Genomic DNA, 23,048 nt, shown 5'->3' on the forward strand with positions numbered 1-23,048 from the left:
GAGGCAGATCGCCTCTGGCTCCCCCTAGCTTGATCATCGTGATGAGATGATCGCCTCTGACTCTCACGAGGAAGATCATCATGATGAGATGATCGTCGATGACTCTCACGAGGATGATCATTATGATGATATGATCGCCGATGACTATCCCGAGGCCGCTCCTCAACAATATGAGAGGTAGACCGTCTGTGACTGATCCTCGGCCCCTCGCACTCCTCACTCCTACGTCCAACATGGCTGGATGGCGATCTTTGAGACCTCCTTGAAGATCATTGGCTGAAGAACTCCTGCATGGCGGATACCACACGTCGAGTCACTCGTGCAATCAGTCCATGCTCTGACTCGTCTTCCACAAGAGTGCGCCGCACACTGTCAGTCACCTCTCGTGTCACACACTGGGTGACACGAGAAATCAGCTCATCGTCCTGTCGACCCCACGACGCGTGCTCACAGCACACATGATCAGGCTCTGCATCTGGGCCTGACTCAAGCTCCTGTGGCCTACGCCTCTTCGACGGGCTAGCAGTCGGATCAACAAACGAGCGTCTCTGACGCTCAACAACCTCGGGCATCTTGCCACGAGCCTTCTCTGTTCGTGAGCTACTCATCGTCACATGACTAGGAATAACAGGAGGAGGTGGCGCGGGTACAAGTGGGTCCCTTAATCCGGCATAACACTCTCCGAAAAAGAATCGTACATCAAATGTACCACCGATCAAGAGGGTGTTATAATATACCTGCTCTGTCTCCAATTCAGTCGGTGCCAGACTCGAGTAACATTCACGCTGCACAAAAGGTAAACAAAGATTAGTCAAATATAACATAAAAAAAAATGAAAGTGTAAAGCATCAATAATTACCTCCTGCTCGAAAAAATAGGTGAAGTCAGTGGATGACTTCCAAGTCGTCCACATCAAACATCGGGGCAACCTCAGGGCCGTGTCACGCAACCCACACGCCCTGCCCAAATTCGGAATGGCCTCGTATGACCAAATCTGTAATGCCCATGTGGGCCCATAGAAATGGTATGTCTTCCTCGAACCGCTAATCTCCGAATGGTGCTTCTTCAGCACGGTCATCCCATGGCATAAAATCTGAAATGAATAAGAGCCTCACAGGAAGTCCAACCACGCCCGAGAATCCTCAATGAGTGCCCACACCCAATCATCAACATAATCCTTATCACAGTAAAAAAATGATGAAATAGGCCATGAGGATGTTTGCCGCCTTTAGATAATCATCGGGGTTATCGCCCATTCTATTCGTATTGAACCACTCCTGCAAATCAGTGACAGAAGTCTTCTTGCCTCGAAATACTCTGTGAAAAAGGCCCGTCCTAGGAATATCATGATCCGCATTCGGATCAAAATCCTGCGGGGAAGGCCCGAAGTGTAATCATGTCACCAAACAAAACTCGACGGCCCCAAATCGTAAGTCGTGTCCATAAATGTGGAACCACTTCTCCCATGCACCAAACTCCGGGTCGTACAACTCTCGTGCAAGAAGTTGGTGTAGTGCGGCATTGGCGTTCTCCTCCCTCCTCAAATTATGTAAGTGGCCAAATGGACCACATTTGAACTCCTCAAAACGATTGTAATGCTCCAAATATTTCTTCACATCCTTCAATATAGCTATCCGGATGTAGTGATTGATACGTCCCGCATAATTCTGCATGTGCGGATGTAACCAAGCATGGAAGGGAGGCTGCAATTAATTAAAAATAACTACAATCAACAAAAATCAAACAAAAACAATCTAACCGTGCACATAAATATTTGACAAAATACCCATATAATTATTTATTCATGCTTAAAAACATCATGAGAATCACAAAAATGAAACCGTGCACGGTTAAATTGTTTCCGTGCACAACCGTGCATGGTAGAACAAACCGTGTACAGTTAAATATTTGATAAAATACTCATATAATTGTTTATTTATGCTTCAAAACATCATAAGAATCATAAAAATAAAACCGTGTACAGTTAAATAGAAACCGTGCACGATTGAACTCACCGTGCACAGTTGAATCTTTGACAAAATACTCATATAATTGTTTATTCATGCTTATAAACATCATAAGAATCATAAAAACAAAACCATGTACATTAAAAACGCAACCGTGTACCACCGTATCCTCAAGAACCGTGCACGGTTTGTTCAAACATATTCCAGATTCAAAATTTCATAATTTACCAACATATTCCATACACAAACACCTAATAATCAACTATCGTGCACTATTTAACAATACACGATACACAAATTCAATATTTAACTTGTATGGAGCACCATTACTTACCGGATTCGGCACCGAGTATTATTCATTCTTCTTTGAAGTACGCTGGAGAATTGAATTCCGTCGTTGAAGTGCTTCCTCTCTCTCATAGTCGTCCGATTGAGTATCACTATCACTCATTGTGAATTTGAGAACTATAACTCACGAAACTAACAAAATTTTGTATGGTTTGCACGATATGCACGAAACTAACTCAGGGTTCTTTGAGAACTATAACTCACGATTGCTGGATTTCGTATTCAAGGGATGGTAATGCACGAATTCTTCTTTTCGTAGTGAAGGGAGAATAATACACTAAGTTTTCAAGAATTCACGTTTTTTTTTTGTTTAGGAAGAAAGAGGCGTGTATAGCCTTGTACTAGGGTTTTGTTAGGAAGAAATGCGTGTATGCCGTGTATGATAGAAGAGAGAGAAAAACAAGAAAAGGACAAAAGGGAATAAACTCAAAATGATAGAAGATTCTAATATTGACCACTTTTCCATCAAAATCGAAAGTGACGATTTTCTTCTCAAAAGCTGCCATTTTTTTATTTCTATTAAATAAATATAGATAAGTTAAAAGTATGTGGGTCCATTAAGGGTGTATTTGTAAACTTACAACAAAAGTGCTATAAAACTCATAGTTTTATGGAGTAGGATACAAAACTTATTTATATTACCATTTGTGCTACTTAAAATTTCCGACCAAAAAATAATTTAAAGATTTTTTTATTATTATCTCTTAGAGCATCAATAACGTTCTGCACGATCCCCCTCTACTCGAGTAGAGGGGAGATCGTGTAATGCGTTGCAGGCTCCCCTTACACGAGGGTTACATGATAGATCGTGTAACCCGATAATGAGTGTGAATTAGGCGTGTGTTTTCACGCGTGTAATAAAATCAACTAAAGCATGTAAATTTAAATGAAAAGCATAATCAAAACTAAAAAAAAATCATGTAGGCTATTATGTAACCCCAATACAGTCTCCTTACTCAATGTGGTCCCCCCTCATCAAGTAAGTTATCATGTAGGCTATCATGTAACCCGAACGGAGATGCTCTTATTTTTAGTAAGCGAAGAATTGAAAACGCCGTGATTTTCCAGCTCAATCTCACGTGAAATCTCCCTTGGGATTTGATGCTTGGTGCAATAATGCGTCACAATTCGTGAAAATATCTGATGTGTCTTTATTTCCTTCTTTTTTCGTTTGAGCTGAAATAATCCTATAAAAAGTGAATTAAGGGATTCAAACTCTAAGACATTTATCTGTTAACCACTCTCATTTGTCTTTCTTCTTTGAGCTGAGAGATATGATCTCATCAAAAAGTGATTTTAGGGATATTCAAAGTTTAAACTAGTAGGAATATGTCTCTTATTCAGTTGAATTCTAGAAAGAATTACGTGAGTTGCAAACGCGAGAATCCCATTGAAATTTTACACATTATTTCACAAAACACAGGAGATTCCGTCGAAGAAGAACACAAATGAACAAAATGAGCAAATTTAAGCACAGAAAACAAATCGAAAAAAATTATTTGGGCGAAACATATAGAAAACGAACTAGCAGATTGGCAGAGGTTGACCATTCCATCCTTGAAGGCATTCCAACAAGGGGTCAATAATGAGGCCATTGCTCAACGCCGTGAACACCTTCTCGCACTCCTCCCCCGGCGACACCGCCTTCTCCCCCGTCAAGAACCCGGCGCCGAGCTGCTCCCTTATGAACTTATACAACGGGTACGACCTGCACTCCGCTATCCGGTTGGCCACGGTGGGGCTCCCGCTCTCGAGGGCCATCCTCGCGCTCTCCACCTCCTTGGGCAATAAGGCCTTGAGCTCCTCCTCGAACGCCTCGATCTTCTGGAAGATCGAGGTGCTCGCGTTCTTCTCCAAGTCCCCGTTCTTGAGGGCGTGATCGACGAGCACCTGCCTCAGCTTTTGCATCAAGGGGTAGGTGGCGCTGCAGGGGTCGTCGATGTAGGCGAAAACGTACTCGCGGTCGACCACGCGGATCAAGTCCTTCTCGCAGAATCTGGAAGGATGGAGCTCGCCATTGACGCCCATTGTGAGAGTTCGTTTAGCAACCTGGCTCACGGTGTTCTTCACCGCGTGCTTGAGATTCTCCTCCAAATGCCTCAAATCCACGGCTTGGCATAGGGCGACGAGGTAGGTGGACGACATGAGTTTAAGAATGTCGAGAGCTTCAACGGTCTTCCGTGAAGAGATCAAGCCCAATGAGTTGACATCCTGGTTGTGCTGCTCGGCGCTCTGCACGTGGTTGGTGACGGGGTTGGCCAGGAACTGGAGCTCGGAGCAGTAGGAGGCCATGGCGATCTCGGAGCCCTTGAAGCCGTAGTCGAGGCTGGGGTTGCGGCCGCCGGAGAGGTTGGACGGCAATCCGTTGTTGTAGAAATCGTTGACGAGCTCGGAGAACTGAGCGAAGAGAAGCTTCCCGATGGAGGCGATGGCTAGGCGGGCATTGTCCATGGAGACTCCGATGGGGGTGCCTTGGAAGTTTCCACCGTGCAAGGCCTTGTTTCTAGAAACATCGATCAAGGGGTTGTCGTTGACGGAGTTGATCTCCCTCTCGATCATCTTGGTGGCGGTGCGGATGACCTCAATCTGCGGGCCCAGCCACTGGGGCGAGGTGCGGAGGGCGTACCTGTCCTGCTTGGGCTTCTGCAGGGGATCCTGCTCGTGCAGCTTCTGCGCCGCCTTCACGTACCCGCTGCCGTCCAGGATGTGCTCCATGATCGCCGCCGCCTCGATCTGCCCCGGGTGGTGCTTCAGCTTGTGCGTCAGGTGATCCGTGAACTCCGGCTTCCCGTTCATCACCTCCGCGAACACGGCGGACATCACCTCCGATAGGACGGCCAGGATGTTGGCGTCGAAGAGGGCGATGGAGGCCAGTCCGGACCCCACGGCGGTGCCGTTCACCAGGGCCAGCCCTTCCTTGGGCTGCAGCTCGAAGAAGCCGCCTTTCACGCCGGCCAGCTTGAAGGCTTCCTCCGCGTTCAGGGGCTCGCCGTTGGGGCCCACAGCCTTCGAGTTGGGCCGCCCCGTCAGGAGGCCCGCGATGTAGGATAGCGGCACCAGATCGCCGGAGGCCGTGATGGTGCCGCGGAGGGGGAGGCATGGGGTGATGTTCTCGTTCAGGAATTTAGTGATGGCTTCCAGGATTTCGAATCTGATGCCGGAGTAGCCTTGGAGGAGGGTGTTGATCCGAACCAGCATCGCCGCTCTCGTCGCCGTGTGCGGCAGCGTGTGGTTGGATTCTGTCCCGTTTCCGAATATTCCGGCGTTCAAGAACCTGTTGCATTTTTTTTTATAGATCAAATTTGGTTATACCATTAAACCTAATTTCAAACAAACTTCAACTTGTGTTGGATTTTAAAATTTCCCACCAAAATTGTCTGTGTATCATTTCATTAAGTGACCAAATATGACTAGTAGCTAAGATCTGTGAATCTATCAATTAAATCTTTTGGATAACAATTAATTATTTCACGATGTTATTGCTCATTCTTTTATGAGCGGTCAACTCATGGGTATGGGTAGTTGGATTTATGTGTTGTGAGTAAAATATTTTTTACTGATATAAACAGGTACACGTCTCCAATAGAAATAACATAAATGTATTGCACCCACCCACGTTAATTGATTTACCTAACACTGCCAAACCTTAGTTAAGAGTTGTATACATTGAATATTGAATTCTCCTAAAAAAATGAAGATGATCCATCCATTTACACTTCTCAAGGCTACAGAACAGAATGATTTAAACAGATAAGAAAGCATCTTTCTCGGCCGGTGCATAGAATTTGTACAAATACAGCTATAAGACAAATTCACTCTGTTTCGATCAAAATCGTATGCATAATCTAAGAAAGGAAGGTCATGAAAAAATGAAAATCATATCGCAGGAGAGGTTACCTAATGAGCTCCTTCTGAAGAGCGCCGCCCTGCTTGGTCCTCCGGTGAGAGGTGGCACCGAAACCGGTGGTGACGCCGTAGCTGTCGGTGCCTTTACTCATGCTCTCCATAACCCAATCGCTGCTGGCCTTGACGCCGGCCCTGGACGACTCGGCCAGCTCCACCGCCACCGCATTATCCTTGGCCGCGATCGCCGCCACCTGAGATATGGTGAGCGTCTCCCCGCCGAGCTTGACCACCGGCTTCCTGAACTCCTCCACCATCCGCTTAACCTCGTCGAGGTGGCTCCCCTTGAGCGACTCCGCCGCCGCCACCCAGTTCAAGGGATCGTTCTGCTTGACGCAGAAGCCGTTGGACTCCTCGTGATGACCGTTCTCCGCCGCCATGGATTGATCGCCGTCGAACACACACGTTTGCGTTGGTTTAGATTTAGAGAGAGAGTGCGTGTGCGTGCGCTTTATAGAGAGGAAGAGGAGGATGGTGAATTGGTGTTAAGTAGATTATGTGGTTTTAAATAGAGAATGGTGGAGGTGTGTGACATGTTATGTTTAGATTTTGGTAGGTGAGCAGCGCGGGGCTGCAGACAGGTCAATGTGAGGGGGGGTTTGTTGAGGATCGCTGTGGGCCGTTGATTGGATCTCATCGACGGCGCCGATTAGCCAGATGTGGCTGACGACCAATTTTTTATTTTTCTTTTTTCCCTATTTTCTTGTCCGAAAGGTTGCGGTGGTTGGTGGGAAAATGGGATTACCAAGTTGGGGAAATTAGTTAGACCCAGTTTTCTTTCTAACCATTTTGCCCCTTTCTACTTACTTTATATTTTACTCCCACTTTATTATCACACGTCGATTATCAGTAATAACCAGCGTTAGCCATTTTAATGTAAATTAGAGCTCGCGAATCGTGAGTGTCGAGTCGTTATCAGGTCGACACGATGCGATAAGATCAAATACGAATACGATCGGTTAAAGAATTGCTCGACACGAACAAGAACCCGATATGATCTACAAAAACACGAATACGACATGGGCACAACACGAAAACGATAGTAGCACAATTTGAATTGCGTTGGCACGACATAATAACGACACAAAAACGATACGATCTAGTAAAAATTTGATTAAAACGGCACGATAAAAATACGACAAAAATAACAATTAAAAATAAATAAGGAATGATATGAAATTTGTGTTGCTTAGTGGCAAAACAAGGACGAGATAGTAGAAAAAAAGTTTTCATCAAATAGTCAAAACTCCTAACTTTAAAGAAAGAATTAAAATAAATATTTAATAAAAATAACAATATTAATTTTAACATGTTACACAAACCCGACACGAAATTATAGTGTCCTTATCAGGTCGACACAATAAGGACACGAACATAATAAGGTTTGACACTAACTCATTAACTTCGTACGGTTTCGTAGCGAATTTTTTAAAATTTTATAATAAACGTTGTTTTTGATATACTCATCTTCTTCTAAATATATAATTTTCCTTTTATTAATATAATGCAATTTACTAATTATATATGCTTGTTTACGCACTCGCGTGCGATGTACGGACAATAATAAATTTAAAATTTTAAAAATTAAATTACGTAAAATTACCAAAATATCACCATACATGGAAATTACGTACATTGAAATATGAATTTTACATACATAATTTTTAATGGTATACAAAGATATATTAAAAAATTTACCACCAAAATAAATATTTGATATATATATATATATATATATATATATATATATATATATATATATATAGGGAAGAGCTAAAATAAGAGCATTTCTTAAGATATAAAATAAGAATAATTTTCAGCCCTTAGATCATCAAGATCTACGGTTGATTCGTAATCCTGTTGCATGGATTTATGGTCCTGAGTTCGAATCCCAAAGGTAGCAAAAATTTATTTTTCACAATTCATACATTTATACAGCGAATTCATACGTGTTCTACATAAAATTCATACATTAAAAATTGCTCTTATTTCTTATTTTAAGATGTGCTCTCACGGTAGCCCACCCCTATATATATATATATATATATATATATAGGGAGAGGTTCAAATAAGAACCACTAAATAAAATTAGAACAGAGAACCATTTTAAACCATTCGATCATCAAGATCTACGGTGGATGCATCATCTTGGTGGATGAATGCAGATCCTGGGTTCGAATCCTGAAGGGAGCAAAAAATTTATTAATTTCGGATGCATTAAAGTTAATAGCGAATGCATTAATTTATATAGTAGATGCATTGATTTTAATGGTTCTTATGTTCTCACGATAAGTGTGGTTCTCACTATAACCGCACCCTATATATATATATATATATATATATATATATATATATATATATATATATATATATATAGGGTGGGGTTAAAATAGAAACCTCCCTTAAGATGAAAACTAGGAACCTAATCTAAACCACTGATTTTAATAAAATAAAGGGTTGAGATTAAGTTTGAGATGCACATTTTAATATATAATATAAATGTATTTTTAATTAAAAGGGTAGAAATGTAAAGAATGAAAATAAAATTCACGCATCATCAATTACAATTTCACTTTCATGAATTTCACCTAGGGTTAAAATCGCTCATCCGCCGACTGCACAGCAACGATCAATCTGCACGCCGCCGGCGACGAAGCAGCATACACAGTGTCTTTTCCGGCGGCGGCAACATCCTTAATTTTGGGTCTTCGGCGTTCCCAGCGGCATTGGCGATCTGTGCAGCGTGAGGAAGTTTCCGATGTTTACAAGGAGGCGGCGTTCGGCGGCTTCGACGATCTGGGCCTTCGGCGTTCCCGGCGGCTTTGGCGGCTGCGGCGATCTGTAACAGGAGGCGGCGGCGGAGACTGTCCGATTTGAACAAGGAGGCGCCAGCGGCATCGGCGATCTATGTAGCGTGAGGAACTTTCTGATTTTTAACCATTAACAATCGGCGATCTGTGCAGCGGCATCGGCGAACTTTGCAGCGGCATCGGCGATTTTTACAAGGAGGCGGCAGTGGCATCGACGATCTGTGCAGCGTGAGGAACTTTCCGATTTTTAAAAAGAGGCGGCGTTCGGCGGCGTCGGCGGCTGCGGAGACTATCCGATTTGAACAAGAAGGCGGCGGCGGAGGCTCGCCGATTTCTTTAAGCGATCCGAAAAGGTAAATCAATTGCATAGATGTTTTATGTTATTGCATAGTTGTTTGTTTTTTGGTTAATTTTTTTAAATTGAATAGATGTTGATCGATTGCATAGGTTTTTTTTTTAAATGCATAGATGAAAGATTGGGATGCATAGATGGTGTATATTGATGCATAAATGGCATAGATGAAAGATTGAGATGCATATAGAAGTTGTATATGCATAAATGGCATAGATGAAATATTAGGTTACATAGAGTTTGTTAGTGCATAGATTTTGGATGTTGATGCATAGTTCTCAAATTTCCTTTATTTTTTTTTAACTGTTAATTTTCTAAGAATGCATGGATAATGATAATTTTTTGAATAGCTGTTTAATAAAGATTTTGCATAGCTATCTAATTTTTTAAGATTGCATAGCTGTTTAATAAAGATATTTGTTCGAAATTGCTATAGCCTTAAAAATATGCATTTATGCTCTTGAAATCTGAGGTGGCCATTTTCAGTATATGTGTGTGTCGTGGGTTCTGATTTATAGAGTTTGGGGTACTAAATGGAGAATTGATGATTAGTATACTCTGTGTTTTTGTTATGAGGCTTGTTTCCTTTCTTACATACTTTGAAAAGTCATTTTGTTTTGAGATCTTTAGTTGTGAAAAAATTGGTTGTGTTAGGCTTTTGAACTGTAATAAATTTATTCAAAGTGTAAGGGATTGTTGCATATAACCTAGGAATTGTCCTTTACTAACAAAAGATAGAATATATAGCTCCTACAAATATGCATCTATGCAGTTAGTAAAATACATCTTTGCAATTAAATTTCATCCGATGCAATTATTTAAAATCGTTTGTGCGTCTATGCATTTATGAGTAACTACAGTTTCAAAGTTTTTTTAATGCTAACTAAGTTGTTTCTGCTATTGCTTTCAATTCCATATAATACATATTTTTCTGTATGCACGTTAAAATATTATCGTTGCACGACAGAATATGTTTGTTCACATATGAGTTATAATTAATGTTAATGTAATTGTAGGCTGGCATAGAGAAGGACAAATGTGTTGGTATTTCAGATGATGGACGAATTGATATTTATGACCATGGTCAAACAAAAGATAACGTTGTTGGTGCATTGCCACGGAGAAGCAAAAGAAAGATGGTAAAAAAATAAGTGATGGCAAATTTTATTATATTCGATATGGTTGTATAAAATACTCAATATATGTTTTGAGATTGTTAGAATTTTTTGAATTTGGATGTGGATATGAAACTTGTTCTTGTCATCCATTAAAAAAAATATAATAATTTGCTCCTTATAGCTTACATTTTGTAAATAGGACGATTTGCATAGATGCATAAATGCAATTTAATAAAATTTGTTCATTTAGGTTAGTGAAACTACATTTAAATAATTTTTAATTTTTACATGTAAATTTTTCAAGTTGAATAGATACATAAATTCAATTTATCTCATTGATTTACATTGTTGGTTTCAATTTCAAAAACCATTATTATATTTGCAATTGGCTTTTTTTTTGGCTTTTCAATAATATCATAATGTGTTGTATAATTATTTCATGTGGTTTCATATATGCATAGATGCAATTTAATAATATTTGTTTAAATAGGTTATATAAACTACATTTAAATTATTTTTAATTTTTACATGTAAATAATTCGAGTTGCATAGATGCATAAAGAACAAAAAATACAGAACACAAAAAACCTAGACGGAACGTGCAACAAAAAAAAATAATCATCTATCATTAAAAAATAGAATTCTTTATCAACTAAAACTCTTTTATTAAAAATTAATTGGAATAAAAACGAAATGTATAAAAAACGCAATTAAAACAAAACATCTATCATTAATTAAGAAAATCTTAAAAGACAAAGTTAACCCTCTCCTAATTTAAAACCAAAAAAAACGGCCAAAATAAACCAATTCCACCATTTTAGGCACATTAATAATCAAATCAATCATATCCATTAGATCTTCAATTTTAAAGGTTAAGATGTGGTTTCTAGTTCTCATGTTAAAAGAGGTTTTTATTAGAACCTCTTCCTATATATATATATATATATATATATATATATAGACCCCCTAATTTTAGTGAGATCTAGGGCACGATCTGGTGTGTTTATTTTATCAATCCTATGGTTGACATTGTATCTGGAGGGTGATTTTTTTTCGCAGGGTTCGAATCCTGGAGGGAGCAGAATATTTTAAATTTTATTATTCATCAGTATATACTGCATTGTTCATCAGTATATACGACCTTGTTCATTAGTATATATGTCTTATTCATTACGAATTTTTTAATTTTTATTTTTCATCAGTATATACATCTTGTTCATTAGATATACGTTTTGTTCATTAGTATTATATGTCTTATTCATTGTACTCATGTTACACGAAAAATAGGGGGTCTCACTGGAGCGCGCCCCTATATATATATATATATAATTATATATATATATATATATGGATATATATAACTGTATCCGGATATAAGATATCCGGATTAGAGAAGAAGAAAATAAAAGGCGTCTGTTCAGTAGACGTAACCGCAGAAGGATTTTAATTTCCATAATTTCCATAATATGGAGAAGAAGAACATGGAAGGCTCCCCACGCTGGATACTCTTATTAGACAGGGGCTGGTTGCTCCCAATGGTTGTTTTCTTTGCCTGGGCAGTGAGGAGTCAATTTCGCATATTTTATGGAGCTGCCCAAAGGTGAAGCCGATTTGGCGGGAGTTCCTTGCTTGGTTTGACAAGGACGCTCTTGGCGATTGTCTGGACATTCACTCTTTTCTGGTGTTGGCTTGGGCGACTAACTTTAGCTCTCAAATTCTTGCGTTCTGGAAAGCTGGCGTTATTTCTTTGATCTGGAAAATTTGGGATTCGCGGAATTCTATGATCTTCGACAATGTTAAGTTTGAGGCTCGATGTGTGCTTGTTTTTGTCAAGTCGTTTTTTAAGGAGATTGAGTCCACTTTTTGTAACACCTCGATAATTTAGATTTATTTTATAAGTTTAATTAATAGTATTTTCTTGTATAGCTTATTTTTTTTAAATAATTACATGATACATATAGATATGCACCATTAATTTTATCTAGACTATTATTATTATTATTATTATTATTATTATTAGTAGTATTATTTTTGTTTCCTATTAGAACTAGAACTCTTTAAAAACTAGTATAAATATGGGATCTATTTTCAAACCCTAAAACAGACGGACACACTAATTAATTAGGGTTTTAGAGAGAGCAGAGAGGGCCAGAAACGTGTAGGCAGAAGATCTGAGCTGGAGTCAGATTTTCGCAGGAAATCAAGTTCTTGCAGTTTCGGGAGAACGGCCATAACTTCCTCCACAGAACTCCGATCCAAGCGAAACAGGCGTCCACGGAAAGCTCTCTCGAAGACGAAGAAGTCGTATTTCTGGGAAAAATACGATTTGAGGACGTTTGAGGCTTCAAACGAAGGCTTGAAGCTGACTGGTCTGTTCAGCTGCGATTTTAATTAGGTGCGGTGCAACTAGAAACCTCGTTCCGGATTTGATTTTTAGTCTCGACTTTAAGGTGAGGGATTATATGCTTGTTGTTATATTCATGTATGCTTGAATGTGCTTTTAGTTCATGTTTGTTTATACTTGCTCAGATACATGTCTAGATACATGTTCAGAATATCATGTTCAAGTACATGATCAGAAACGCAGAATATCATGTTCAAGTACATGATCAGAGACGCAGAATATCATGTTCAAGTACATGATCAGAAACTCAGAATTAAGTATATGTGCATGACAATATGAATTATTTGCATGTTTAAGCGTATGTGAATATTTGCATGGTTTCTCACTGAGTATATTTTCAATATGCTCACCCCTTATCTTTTCAGTTTTGCAGTTCTGGAGTCGAGGTGGCGATGGAAGTCGAGAATGACTAGGGATAAGGATTTTATATTGAACATTTTAGTAGAATTTGTTAAGTTTTAGTTTATCGTTTTATTTTTTTTATTTCATGTTACTACTTTAGTTTTGGCAAGTAAATTTTAAATTGGTTTAAACTTTTATAATTCGAGAAATTTTATTTTAACTATTAGTTCTTCAAAGTTTTTAGATTGAAAAGTTTATGAAAATTGAGGTGTTACACTTTTCATGGTATTGGTTCCACTGACAGTTCTTGGTCGGATTATTTGATTACTAGGAAGCTTGGGACTCAGCAGAGAGCTAAGCCGCCTCCTCGCATGATTGAGGTTCACTGGTGGCCTCCGGTTCATCATTGGATTAAAGATAACATGGATGGCTCAGCCTTAGGTGCGCCTGGTATGATTGCTGCGGGAGGTGTCTTTCGGGATAATCGGGCTGTGGTCCGTGGCTTTTTTCACATTAAAAGTGGTGTGGGTTTTGCCTTTGAAGCGGAGCTTTTGGCGGTTATTACTGCAATCAATCTGGCTCATGACAGAAATTGGTTGCATTTATGGATTGAATCTGATTCTATGTATGTGGTGAGGCTCCTCGAATCTCGCTCCTCGGATGTTCCTTGGTGTTTTATGACTTTTTGGAGGAATACGTTGCACCTTTTACAGGATTTTCAGCTGATCGTCACTCATATCTACCGGGAAGGAAATCAACCTGCGGATATTATGGCTCACAATGATCGTACGGAAGGATGGTGGCCTTTTGCTATTGATGATATTAAATCGGTGGTGGCCAAGGACATGTCCACGCACAGTCATGTGCGAACTATTTTAGGATAGTTGGATGTTTTGTGTGGTTCTTTGGTGTTTTCTTTGCGGCTGAGGAATCATTGGCGATGGCGTATAACCGGCTAATGCCTTCTCTTTTGCAAGGGTTCTATTCTTTGTTTCTTTTTTCGGTGTTCGTGAGCCGAGCTTCTTAGGGGTGATGGTTAGGCCAGAATCTCTGAAGATGTCTCTTCTCCGCTCATGCGCTGAGTTCTGTCGTTTTAGACAAGTACTCTTTTTCCTTTTAAGGTTTTCGCCTTCCGGGTTTTCTTAAAAGGTTTTAATGAGGTTCGGCCCTTAGTTTACTTTCTTGTGCTCTCAAGGGTTTTTTGGTCTTTTTTCTCTTTCTTTTATTTTAAGCCATATTTAATTAATCAATATGGAGAAGAAGAAAATAAAAGGCGTCTGTTCAGTAGACATAACCGCAGAAGGATTTTAATTTCCATAATTTCCATAATTAGGGGAATTAATTTGCAGCGTTAATTAGGGGAACACGTTTCCTTAAATTAAAAACGTCTTCTGTATTTTATTTTCACTCTCTCTCTGCTCTCGCCACTCAGTCTCTCTCTGCTGGGTTTTCTGATTTCTCCAGAACACAAGTGTGCTTAGTTTTGCTAGCAAAAAACTTCTCACTCGACACGAACACTAAGTGTGGACTTGATAGAGGGGATACGCTTGGATCCCTGCGAGCAACCGATTGCTTCTAAACCCGACAACAACCGAAGTGTGAAAAGGTATGAGAATCTTTTCTCGATTGGTCATCATGTTAATGTGAAGTCGATATATATTTACACAGAAGTGATTTGCTGAGCGATAAGTTTAAGCGACTTTTATGAGCGCTCGCTCCACGTCAGACTATTTTTTTTCTTTTTCTGACTTTCTTTATTTCTCATCTTTCCTTTCTCCGCTGTAATCTTCTTGTTCTTTAATCTTCTCTCTCCTGCGCCACACTTCTCAAACAATAATCTCCGACAAAAAACATTGCTACGGTTGAAAACTCGGTGGCCACCGTCGATGTGTCTATTTGTTTTCCTCTCCAAGAATTTACTGTCAATTCATCTCTCCAAGAACATTACTGATTGAAAACTCATTGCTCGCTATTCTTGTTCTTTTTCTCTATTGAAGAGTTATTTTCCACATAATTGTAATTTTTCTCAACCGAAAATTACTGATTTTGTTTTCCGCATCTATGCGCTCACCTTAATTTTTTGTCATTATTGTTGAGGCATCGAAATAGAAACTATCATCACAAAGAGACGGAAAGATAGTGATATTGAATTGAAAGTCACATCGAAATTCGTACCACTAATTGATAACCATATACATATATATAGGGTATGGTTCTAGACAGAACTACATTATTTATGAGAACGTGAGAACCATCAAATCTAATACATCCACTGTAAAAACTAATGTATTCGCTGTTAAAATTAATGCACTCAAAAAAATAAAAAAAAATTGCTCCCTTCAGGATTCGAACCCAAGATCTGCATTCACCCAACAAGATGACGCATCCATTGTAGATCTTGATGATCGAATGACTGAAAATGGTTCTCCAGTCTCCTTTACTTAGTGGTTCTTTTTTGAACCTCTCCATATATATATATATATAGGGTTAGCTTATATTGAGATTTTAAATATTTTGAGATTTTGAGATAAATGAACATATCAATAAATTCTTTGAACATAACCAATATAACTCATGAACATATGAATCTATTTAATTTATTTAAAAAACACGCCACTTGTAGGGATTGAACCCCAGACCAACGCGCGTTCATAAAAATTAATTGACAAGTTCATCAAAATGTACTTATATGTTCATTTATCTCAAAATCTCAATATATATATAAATCTCAATTGAACCAATTCCTATATATATATATATATATATATATGGGTGGGCTAAAATAAAAACACCTCTTAAAATATAAAATAAGAACCATTTTCAACCATTAGATCATCAAGATCTACGGTTGATTCATCACCTTGTTGGATGGATTCATGATCTTGACTTCGAATCCCATAGGTTATTTTTTGCAATTCATACCTTGTTGGATCGACCTCTAAAAGGCGTAATTTGTTCACAACAAATCAACAACCAAATCCCACACAGTAGCACTATGCAATTCTTTCCCAACAAATCAACAATGCAACCAAATCCTACGCAGTAGCACTATGCCTATTATTCAATTGTATACTAGCCCACCAGAAAAGCTAATAAGAAGAAGAATGAGGAATTTGAGCAACCTGTGTTAGATGAAGATTTCAGATTTTGGTAAGCACGAAAATATTTCTAATTTTGGCTGCGGAGAGAGCGTGGCGGTGGAGGTAGCCAATCGACGTTGGGAACAGACGCCGGAGAGTTGTTTACATTTCAGCATAGGAGGCCGGCGCAGTTGTCGGTCAAATAATCTATCTCACCCTTTCAGACCTCCGCTGCATCTTCTTGTGCTCGGAGCACCTTACGTCCTCCTCCAGCATAATCCGTGCCACCACCTTCCTCCTCCGTGAGGCTCGTGTCGCCGACCTCCGCTAGGCCATCCACCGCCTTCCCCGCCTCCTCACCTGTAGCGTGGAGCGACAGCTCCGTCCCGCTTTCTACTTCCTCCAGGGCTGCTTCGAAATTAGGGATCAAAAAGTGGGTGGGTTGGTGTTAAACGACATCGTTTTATCCCTAATTAAACAACGTCGTTTTATTCATTCACCAGCAATTCCATGTCATATTTCCGGTAACTTAAAAAGTGTCATGTCAGTTTCTAATTTGGGGATTTAAGAAAAGTGTGGAAAAATTGAACAAGTGTTTAAATTCATGGAATTAAAGGTAAAAATTGAAGTTCATGGAAAGTTTAGAACTCGCCGATTCGGGATATTTTCGGTTCGGGCCATTTGGGCTAAATTTTTTTCGGGCTAAAATTTTTTGACCCTAACCCTCCTTTTTTATCGGTCTATTCGGGTCGACTCATCGGTTTCGGGCTATTTTGACATCCCTAGAAATCGGGCCAAAGTTTATGAGTTGTGGCGTAATTAACCTTTATAAAAATAAAAAATATTATGATATAATAAATTTTAATTAATGTTTATCACTAAAAATTAAAATTTTAAAAATTTATATTTCCTACTTTTGAATTAATTAACACCCAAATAATCTCTTATTAATTGAAACAAATATATATATAAAAAAATATAAACCGTAATTAGATGAGTAAACCCTTATTAATTATCTTAAAATTATATTAAAACATAATAAATTAAATCTGAAGACAAGGTAATTAAAATTTATAGCAAATTGAATGGGACATAATAAATTGTGGAATAGAGGATCCCATCTGAGTTGGCGGAGGGTAGGCGTGAAATTTGTTTAAGAAAACTTTGTAGTTGCCTCCAAAGGGTAAAGTGGTATGTCAAATTTCTTATCAAGGTTACTGCTCAAAAATACGAATGAAATTGGAGGGGGTAGGCATGATTTATTTACAGAAGATGAACATTGTTTTAGACACAGGCCCACCCATTTTTCAGACTTTCATTTATTCATATCATGTCTATCAAACAATTGGAATATTTCAGCTGCAGGTCACATATATTTTTCGAGAAGATAATAAAATTGCTGACATTATGGCGAGCCCTTCACGGGAGGAAGACTGGTGGCCTCATGAGCTCAATATTATCAAGCAAGCGGTTCATCTTGACATGACTACTCATAGCCATCTTCGCATGGTGACTTGATTACTCAGTGCATGTTGTCACTTTCGGTGTTTCTTTCGTCGCGATATGCTTGCTTGCTTGTGGGTGTTGCGGTGGTTGTTTCTCTGGTGGTTGTTGGTCGAAATGTCTTTTGGAGTCTTTTTCAGCTTACTGGTGCGCTAGTAGCTGGGCGCCAAAAGGTCGGATTCCTTTAGAAGCTTCGCCATTGGCTGCGTTTCTTTAGTCCTTGGCGTCGAGATGTTAATTGCTCTGCTCGGCAGTTGCTTGGCAGCTCTTTTCTTGGTCTTCTTGTTACTACCAACAGCTTCGTTGTTAGTAGTTGGGCGGTGAATTGCCACTTTTCTTGGAGTTATTGGTTTTGTGCTTCTGTTCATGAGGGTGGTTCCGGATTTGTTTGGGGGCGATGATAAGGCCGTAGCTCCGGAAGCAATTCCCCCTCCTCATGGTCTTTTACTTGTTCTTTTTCGTCTTCCGAGATTTTTTTTAGACGAGTACTCTTTTTCCTTTTTTAAGGTTTTTCTCTTTAGGTTTTCTTTAAAAGGGTTTTAATGAGGCTCAGCCTTTAATCTGTTTCTCTGTGCTTTCAAGGGTTCTTAGTTTTTTTTAAATAAAATTCCAATTTAATCAATCAATTGGATTAATAGCCCGGATGTCTTAGCTATCTTGGCTTTATCTGGCCTGCTGAACAGACCCTTAGATTGTGTTTGATTTTTATCCTTTTAAATAGAGGAATAATATATTGAAATATAAATTTATTTCTTAAAAGTGGGATCACATTTTTCATATTTTGTTTGTTTTAAATGATAATACTCTCCCTTAGTATAAATTATACAGTTTCCAAACAAAAGGTGTTGCCAAAAATTTTATACTTGTTCCTCTAATTTTTTTTTATTATTTCAAAATAAACAAGATATAAAGTGAAAAATAAAATTTATTCTTTTATTATACGTTAAAGCAAACACACCTTTAACCAAAAAAGAAAATTTAACTAACTCATAATGCACCCTCAGGTGGGAACTACATAATTAATTTCTTCTTGTTGTCCAAAAACTATATATATGTGGTAGATTCCAACCACATTTACTCGTTTCCACATAAAATTGGGATTTATTAATCACGATATTAATTAATACTGATGTAGTTGTTTTGACGATTTATTTTCAACTCTATTTTACGAATTTGATTTTCCAAATAAATAGTCGATGATATATGTCGGGTGGAACACAAAAGAAATTGTAACAACCAACACGCAGGAAACGTTTGTTGTGGATATACATATGAGTACCTTTTCTATTGAATAATCTCAATTCAGTCGCGACAAACTAAATCCCTATCTATATGAAAGCGCTGTGGCAATGGTTGGCCTCACCTTCGTCGTTCACATGCTTATTTTTACTTTTATTTGTCATATATCAATAATATAGCAACCTAGTACATAGTACAATATATATATATATATATATATATATATATATATAACATGTGACAATTTATGTATTGGACTTTATTTATACGATATATATATATATATATATAACATGTGACAATTTATGTATTGGACTTTATTTATATGAATATATATATATATATATATATATATATATATAGGGTGCGGTTATAATGAGAACCACAATTATCGTGAGAACATAAGAACCAATAAAATTACTGCATCTGCTATACAAATTAATGCATCCGCTATTAAATTTAATGCATCCGAAAAAAATAATTTTTTTGCTCCCTTCAGGATTCGAACCCAGCACCTGCATCCATCCACCAAGATGATGCATCCACCGTAGATCTTGATGATCAAATGGCTTAAAATGGTTCTCCGTTCTTATTTTATTAGTGGTTCTTATTTGAACATCTCCCTATATATATATATATATATATATATAAGGTCAAGTTAAACAGAGAATTATTATATATTTCATTTTGAACAAGTCTATACATGTTACGAACAGATCAACATAACAAACGAACAGACGTATTTAGTAAGAAAATAGAAAAACTCGCCACCAGCAGGGATTCGAACCCGGGGCAAATTTCTGTTCATGCAGTACATTGATTTGTTCGTAAAAATTATAGATCTGTTCGTTTTTGTTTCACGAATTCTCTATTATCTAAATATTTAGCATTCTTTGTTTAACCTTTCTCTCTATATATATATATAGCTGATCAGTGTTTAATAGTTTGTTAACCATATAAAAGATGTCAATTGCATTAGAAAAAAATTGTGCCACAATTTAACATTTTGGCCATAAATATCGGATGAATTCAGTGTCCCAAAGTTTAATGTATCTCACCATGTCCTATTATTAGTTTTATTATTTTATAACTATATATATGTAACAAAAATAAAAGAAATATAATAAAATTTAATTAATATTTATCCCTAAAAATGTAAATTTAAAAATATTATATACCCTATCTTTAAATTAATTGACCTTAATAATAAATTATAAATTGAAAATTGAAAAATAGTTTAAAACCCTAATTGAATTAATGAATCCTCATTAATTATTTTAAAATTATACTAAAATATACTGAGTAATAAATTAAGATTGAAGAAAAAATGATTAAAAACTATAAAAATTAAAACTAAACATGGGGGGCTGAAGTGAAACACCAAAAATAGGACAGAGATGATTTAATGCGCATAAATTTTAAATACTCTCAGAGAATTCAAATACAAAATATTAAGTTAAATAAAATGTGGTGTTAATGGTTCTAATATACTTCCGTGTTTGCTTCATGAAAGGGAACCAAAATTTGTCAATTTAACTAGGGGTGAGGACAATCTGCCTAACCGGTAACCAAACCGGTCCGGTTAATCGGTTAACCGATCAGAACCGGTTAAGGACAATCTGCCTAACCGGTAGCCGAACTGGTCCGGTTAATCGGTTAACCGGTCAGAACCGATTAATTCGTTTATTTAAAAAAATTCAACTTTGTAGAATGTGCGCAATAAGATTTGAACTCTTGACCTTTGAAAGAAAGAATGAGATTTTATTCACTGCACCAATTCATAACTTGTGATAATTTATAACAAAAACAAAATTTATACACATGTAATTTATATTTTTTAAAAAAAAGAACAATGATAATACACCAAACTTGCACTGTAAAAATAAACCAGTAGGAGAACACAATAACATATGTCCAACTTTCTAATAACTAGTGCCAAAAGGTGCAAATAAACCAATTTATGTTAACAAACAAGTATCCCTATGAAACTAGTGGTGGCGTAAGAATAGGCCAACATACAATTTGTTAGACTTGTTAACTTTCAAAGCCATCAATATACATAAGATTTGTTAGACTTTCAACTTTCAAGTTTCAAACAATAGGAAATGCAAATAATTTTTTATATACTAATATTTGTAATACCTTCGAGCTGCTGCTGCCGGAGGGAGAAACCAAGCGGAGAAGGCGCCGGTGCAAGGGACGAGCGCTGCTGCTGGGACGAGCTACTGGGATTGCCGGACTGGAGAAAGGGAGGGCGGCGCCGGTGGGAGAGGCAGCGGCGCCGGTGCTGGTGGGAGGCGGGGATGGGAGGCCGGAGGGAACCGTGGAGGCGGGCTGCGGGTGGAGAACAGGAATGAAGATTGAAGAGCGGCTGAACAGTTTGGAAATTGGAAGTGGAAACCCTAAATGACTAATGTCAAATTAATAAATTAATTAATTAAAAAAAAACCGGTCAATTTGTTTAGCCGGTTAACCGACCGGTTAAACCGATTAACCGGTTTACTGTGAGAGTGCTAACCGATAATCGAACCGAACCGGGAAAAACCGGTTTTCGGTTAACCGATAACCGGTTTTTCCGGTTCGGTTACGGTTTTAACCGAAAAACCGGCACTGTTTTACCAGCCATATATTTAACTATGTAATATAAATTAAAATTCATACATAATTAGTACGAATGGATCTATATTGACTAATAGTGTAATCAAATCGAGCCGAACCGAATAGTGGTGTGCTCAAGTTTGATTTATTTAGTATCAAGTCAAATCCTTGAACTTTGTTTTTGTCTATTTAACTATATAATAATCGAATCGAGATGAACTTGAACAAGCTTTTTTCGAGCCGTGCTCTAAATAATTTGCGAACGATTTGGTTTGTTTATAACCCTAGTATTGACCAAAACCTAGAGCATTCTATTTACAACTATGTAAGTGATAACTCCGATCAATACCCACAATCAGAAATCTCACACACACGACAAGAAAAATAACAGAGACAAGTATTTAACGTGGTTCGGCTATTAATAGCCTACGTCCGCGGAGGATGAGCTTTAGCTTTATTGTAATCGTCGGAAAACCACCGAAATTGGGAGATTAATTACAATATACAATCTAGAAACTCGACAAGAATGTATCACTCTCTGTAAAAAACCCTATTTATTCTAACTTTCTTAAGATGAAAAATGAAATCATGAACTGGACCAACTTACTCACGCATGCTACAGTATATCCCCTTTCACTAATCAAAGCGACACCGTGTGTCTTAGTGAAATCAGTTAAAATGGCTTCTGCCTAATAACACTCAAGTCCACCTACTTAAGTATATTTGTTGATATACCCCCTGCATCATTATCAGTGTGAATTCGAAGTCACATATTCACAATCTCCACCTTGACAAGAATCCACAACAAGCAACAGAGCTTCATCTCATACTACCCCATCACAGAGCTCCCATTTGCTTTCAAGTTTCAGGGTGAAACACCATACCAACTAATTTGCAACAATGCCTAAATTTCGAAGTAGGCAGCACCTTAGTTAGCATGTCAGTAGGATTATCCTCTGTTCCAATCTTCACAACCTGCACCAAGTCTTTTCCAACAATGTCTTTCACAAAATGGTACCTCACATCAATGTGTTTGGACCTTTCGTGAAATGCATTGTGCTTTACTAGATGTAATGCACTTTGACTATCACAAAATATATCAATAGTCTTTTGCATTACCCCAAATTCCTTAACCATTCCTCTTAACCAAATACTTTCCTTGACTGCTTCGGTGAGAGCCATGTATTATGCCTCTGTTGTGGACAAGGCAACCACACTTTGCAATGAGCTTTTCCAAGAAATTGTTGAACCAAATAGAGTAAAAACATACCTAGTTTGTGATCTGCGGTTGTCAATATTAGTGGCATAATCTAAATCCACATATCCAAGTAGTTGAATCTCCTTTGAATCTTTGTTTCTCTGATATAGAATACCATAACTGGAA

General features: G+C 38.0%; 1 protein-coding gene across 1 annotated transcript; it reads right to left on the minus strand.

The window, feature by feature from the left end:
* Positions 1 to 3,681: 3,681 nt before the first annotated feature.
* LOC130997738 (phenylalanine ammonia-lyase) lies at positions 3,682 to 6,995 on the minus strand. Its single transcript, XM_057923146.1, has 2 exons — positions 6,213 to 6,995; positions 3,682 to 5,589 (listed from the first exon to the last, which is right to left on the minus strand). Exons 1-2 carry the CDS (start codon positions 6,596 to 6,598, stop codon positions 3,840 to 3,842), a joined length of 2,136 nt encoding a protein of 711 aa, XP_057779129.1. The 5' UTR covers positions 6,599 to 6,995; the 3' UTR covers positions 3,682 to 3,839.
* Positions 6,996 to 23,048: the final 16,053 nt, after the last annotated feature.

Source organism: Salvia miltiorrhiza, chromosome 8, assembly GCF_028751815.1.
Source record: "Salvia miltiorrhiza cultivar Shanhuang (shh) chromosome 8, IMPLAD_Smil_shh, whole genome shotgun sequence".
NCBI classification, from domain to species: domain Eukaryota; kingdom Viridiplantae; phylum Streptophyta; class Magnoliopsida; order Lamiales; family Lamiaceae; genus Salvia; species Salvia miltiorrhiza.